A 5,502-nucleotide genomic window follows, 5' to 3' on the forward strand; every position below is an offset into this window, starting at 1 on the left:
GAAAATATTCATGTGCCAGAATAGAAAATGTGGCTGTAATGTTTTACAGGTCTCCAAATAGCTCTCACAGTAATTTCAAGCTGTAACAGATTTGATTTTGCATATCAAACTTGTACCACTTGAGACTAAGAAATTTACAAAAACTAAAATCTGTACAGCATATTGCATATTGCATCGTCATACCATCAAAAGAAATCAACTAACTGATACAGCCAAGTCCAACATTCAGAACAAGACCAATGACCTGACACTTAGAAACTATTCAGGCATTGTTCAAGTCAGGGTTTCAGTGACCTAGAAAGACCAGGAATTGTCTACAACACTGCTATCCAATTCATTAAACACTTCAGACTGTTTAAATACACAAAGCAACTGAAAAAGAAACTGATACTGCTAATTAACCTTTCAAGGAACAATGATAAGGAAATCTGTAATTCCCGGGAATATTTCATATTTGACAAACTACATGACAATGCAGTCTGTCCTCATCTTCTTCCACCTTCCTCTACTTCTGTGTGAAGGTGGGATACTAAGCACCTAATAACATGTGCCAGTGACTTCTGTAACATTTGTTCTCTGGACTGGAGAGATGGCTCAGCAGTTAAAAGCACTGGCTGTTCTTGCAGACAACCAAGGCTGGGTTCACAGCACCCACATGAACAACTGTCCATAACTCCAGTTCCGACACCCTCCTCTGGCCTCTGTGGGCATTGCACAACACAAGTACACTTACTTACATGTAGGCAAAACACACATAAAATTAAAATCAAAAAATTTAAGCCAGGCATGGTGGTGCACGCCTTTAATCCCAGCACTCAGGAGGCTGAGGCAGGCTGATCTCTGAGAGTTCAAGGCCAACCTGTAGTAAGTTCCAGGTGAGCTGGGGCTGCAAGGAGACCCTGTCTCAAAAGGACTGAATAATAAATAAATAAATAGCCCATAGGCTAACTTAAATTTGGAGAAACAAATATAGAGCACATAAAGGAAACGGAAGACAAAAGTTAAAGCAACTTGTGTACCATGCTTTAGCAGAAAAACCAAGACATGAACAGAGCACACAAGGCTTTGCCCTTCCCTTCCTTCCCTCACTCAGTTTCTTCCTATAGGATAGGCTTCCAATAAGATAGGCCAAGTCACCAGACAGGAAAGAGTGATGGAGGAGCAGCACAAAAATATACGATAAACAGTATTTTCCCTAAAGTGTTTACTATATATTCCAGAAGACTAAGATGGATATAAAAACTGCACTGAAAGAATTATAAATCCCTTAATGGCCAGAACAAAGGGGACTATTGAGGTTCAGAGGACAAAGAACTTTTTGCTGAAGTGAGCAAGGAAATTCACAGAAGGGAGTTGATGAGTCTTCTCTTAGGCAGAAGAAACTTCAGGAAAGCCAGGACAAGTGGTGCAGGACTGTAATGCCAGGTACTCAGGAGGCTGAGGCAGGAAGATCTCAAGTTCAAGGCCAGTTAGTCAGATACACACAAGACTATGTCCAACACCCACTGTCTGAGGAGGAGATAAAGACATGGGGGGAAAAATATAAAAACCATGTTTGAAAAGGTAAAAACTATTTGGCTAGAAGAGAGACATGAGAGGACAGTTAATCACAAAACAGAACAAGGACTGGAGCAGATGTTACAGGGCCGGCTGCAATAAACACATCTGTGTACAGCACCAAAACAGAATCACTCTTGATTTTTATGTATTTATCATTTTCATGAAATAAGACTGCACATTTAAACTATTAATATGAACGAGACTATGTTTTTGAGCTAAGAATAAAGTCCAGGATAGTACCTAGTAAATGCTGGAGCTGAATTCAAATAAATAATTTTCTCCCTTTTTCTTGGTAACTATGGGCTCTGTGGGGGAGATCTAAACCTACATCCCTACCACTGAAATTTCATGTAAGTCACTCAATTATGAGGAAGAAATAGAACAAATCTTTTTCCAGAAGATGAAACGAGATGGAAGAAACCAGAGGGAATAATGACAAATCTCCAGTCAGAAAAATCTCCCTTGTGTTGCCAACACAAGAACACTGCTGTTTGGCTTTTTTCTTTTAAAATGTAGCTTTATATTTAACGACACTTTTTAAGACTAAGTTCAAATTTTGGAAAATGTGTCATTAAACCACCAATATCATGAAGCTGCTGTGAAGAACTTAAAATCCCACCTGGCCTGGTGGCACACCTCTTGCCATCCTTGTACCAGGGAGGCTGAGGCAGGAGGTTCTCCAGTTTGAAGCCAATCCGGGCAATGTAGTGAGACCCTGTCTCTGAACAATAAAAATAGCTAGGAATGTAGCTCAATGTTAGAATGCTTGCCTAGCACAACACTAAATTAACTAAATTAAAGTTTGAAGTCTCGGACACCTACATACCATTCAAAACTACAACTTCCCTAGCTGAGAGCTAAGTCCCACCCATCCAGTAAAAGGGGGAGGAGGGTCTAACCAGATTTTCAAGTGTTACATGATAATGGCTTCACTCTGTAGAGCTGTGGCCCCTCTCGGGCCCCTACTTCACCACTGCAACAAATCTATCCTCCTCAAAGCTAAAAGTGGGGTGGAGCACCACCCCAAGTGTTGAAAGTGGGGCTGGAGAGACTGTTCAGAGATTAACAGCATCTTGCAGTCTTGCAGAGGGTCCAAGTCCCACCCCCAGCACCCACACCAGATGGATCACCACCACCAGTAAAACCAGCTCCAGGAGATTTGACACCTCTGTCCTCTGCAGGAACCCTCAGTCACATGCACATACCCCACACAGACACACATACATGTAATTAAAAATAATCTTAAAATAACAAAGGGGGGAAGAGTGGAGAGGTTAAGGCAACACCACTACTTCAATCTTCAAGCAACTAAGAAGCCACATTAGTGAGAGTGGGGAACGGGAAGGCAGTAAGCCCTGGGTGTGATAAACCAGCACTCCCAAAAAAGTGAGGCTGCAAGGGAGAGTAACCATGAAACTAAGCAAATCCTCCACAGTACCTGCTCCCTGGTAAAATTTAAACTAAAGGCAAACTCTAGCCCAAAGCCCTCATTTTATACAGCAAGGAACTGAGGCTCGAGACAATCAAGTGATTTGCCCTGGGCAACTGTTTCCCTATAAAACTTAGTCTCTGCTGCTAGTCATAGCAGTGCTTAATCACTGAATTGCTGAAATGTTTGAGATTAAGGTACAAGACCAGCAAAAAACAATCTTCACCCTTTCTGTACCGCTGTCTTGCCTCGGAGAATGCTGGCTGAAGCTCAAATAAATACCAATTCCAGGCGTCAGCCATTACTATCAAAAAATTACTCTTCTCTAATTTTAAAGTGCCTTAATTTCTTTAATTATGACTGAATAAGTGACTAACAAAACTTCAAACTTGGGAATGGAATAAGCACATTAAGAGAGTTTAAGTTAGTACTTTGCTTTGCTGCTCTTTCCTTTGTAGTAAAGGTTTCATACTGGTTTTTTTTTTTTTTTTAATTTATGTGGAAGAGTGTTATTATTGCCCATGGACAACAGAAGAAGGCATCGGATACCCTGGAACTGGAGTTATGGACGGTTATTAGCCGCCATATAGGTGTTGAAATTCGAACTCTTGTGCAACTTACCGCCTTGTGCAACTTAACTCTCCAACCCCGTGGTTGGCTTTTTGTTGTTGAAATCACTGCTGATTTTTGAGACAGGTTCTCACTATGTAGCCCTGGCTGGCCTGGAACTCAAGAGATCCGCCTGCCTCTGCCTCCCGGGTGCTGGGATTAAAACATCACCATTCTAGCTTTTTTTTTTTAAATTATGTATCGTGTACTTAATTATATATGTGCACAGTTAACACAAATTGTCCCTTTTAAGACACTCCTAATGAACAATTTTCTTTTCGCTCATCCCTTTCAAATATTTCAAAAGTATCCAGCCCTCCAAAACGGGACCTGACTGTGCTCGCCTGAAATTCCAGCATTCAAGAAACTGAGACAGAAGGATCACAAGTTCAAAATCGGCCTTAGCAACATAGTGAAACCCTGCCTCAAAAACATTTTCAAAAGGAACTCTACCAGGCCACTGAATACTAAACCTATAGAGAAACCTAACGTGAAAATCCCACCATCAAACTGACACTTTAGAGTACAAGTCTTCACCAGCTCAGCGCTAACTTTCAAAACATTTGCTGTAGACCCTGGGCGCAGAGTCTTGCACCTAGTTCTCTGGGTGGGAGTGCATGTGATTACACCGTAACACCACACCAGTTTAGGAGATGCAAATACGTCTTCACCACGTTTATCCACAGTAGGTATCTCCTGCAGCAAAGGTTTTTTTTAAAAAGGGCAGCCAGGTGGGTATACCTCAACCCCACTGAAAACATCGCCTTTACAAGGACGAAACTGTCAAAGAATCTTCCCAAAAATTAAGACTAAATCAAACATCACCACCAGAAGAACCCAGGCCAATAAAACGGTTTTGAGCGTAAGGGCCGCCGTACAAAGCGGTTCGAAATGGTTCTTGGCCTTTTGGAAACGCCGGGCACAAGTCCCTGGGCGAGTTTCAAAACTATCCCCCGGATCCCCGGGCTATACTAGACAGGGATGCGAGTAGCACGCCGCAAGCGCTCGCCTCCCCACGGCCAGACGCCCTTCGAAAGCAAGCACGGAAAGGGGAACAATAAAAAGCATCTCACCGCAAACACAGCACGAGAGGGACTGTCGGAAGTAAGGCAGGAGCCTGTTAATCTCTGTGAACGCCTTGGGGTCTCCCGGGTCGTAGTTGAGCACTAGGCGGCTCGCGGAAATGTAGAGAGCAGTAGCATTCACCGGGTTCATTGCAGACACTTCGACACCAAGGGCTCCCGGTTGAAAAGAAATTCCGGATCCAACTTTGCAAGCAGCCAGGAAACAATGGCCAATTTGCAACAATTCGGAAGAAATCAGAGCAGACCCACTGGCCAAAGCGGCCAGCAGGATCCGTGCAAGTTTGTGCAGCTGAAGCAATCCTCCCACACATGGGGCCTTGGCGCCCCTCCTCCGTCCCTGAGACTTGCAGACCGAGAGAGCGAGAAACCAGCGTTCGAGTTCTTCCGTGGCGGCTCGCTCCGGCCGGGATCGGCGCTCGCTCTAGCCCCGCAGCTCGGCGGGCGGCCTGCGCTCGAGCAGCATGTCCGGCCGCGGAGGCACCTCCGGGTGGAGCGGGCCCGGCTGGGTCCGAGGTGGGGCTGGCTTCTCTCGGGCCGCGGGGTCCCTCACTCCATCGCAGCGCCCGCGCAGAGGCAGCGACGACGGCTAGAACTACGGCGCAGGCGTGGGCTTCGGGATCTAGAGCGAGGAGCCGCCGGTGCCGCTGGGGCCGGCGGGCGCCGCCGTGCTCGCCATGTCGGACGCGGGGCCCACGCTGAGTCCGGGCCGTCTGCCGCGCGGCTGTAGTCCGCGGTTCCTGGAGTGGCGCGGCGGGCAGGACGGCCCTGCCCTGGAGGGAGGGCCCGGAGGAAGTGCGCGCGGCCCTCGGCGGCGGCGGG

At 46.0% G+C, this 5,502-nt stretch overlaps 1 protein-coding gene across 1 annotated transcript in view; it reads right to left on the bottom strand.

The window, feature by feature from the left end:
- Msl2 (MSL complex subunit 2) overlaps nt 1–5,479 on the bottom strand; it is a 31,859-nt gene extending 26,380 nt beyond the window's left edge. The window contains exon 1 of the mRNA XM_008841641.2: nt 4,672–5,479. Within this exon, the coding sequence (XP_008839863.1) occupies nt 4,672–4,813 (142 nt within the window). The 5' untranslated portion in view covers nt 4,814–5,479. The remainder of the gene's footprint in view (nt 1–4,671) is intronic.
- Nucleotides 5,480–5,502: the final 23 nt, after the last annotated feature.

Source organism: Nannospalax galili, unplaced genomic scaffold (genome assembly GCF_000622305.1).
Source record: "Nannospalax galili isolate Female #2095 unplaced genomic scaffold, S.galili_v1.0 scaffold861, whole genome shotgun sequence".
Taxonomy (NCBI): domain Eukaryota; kingdom Metazoa; phylum Chordata; class Mammalia; order Rodentia; family Spalacidae; genus Nannospalax; species Nannospalax galili.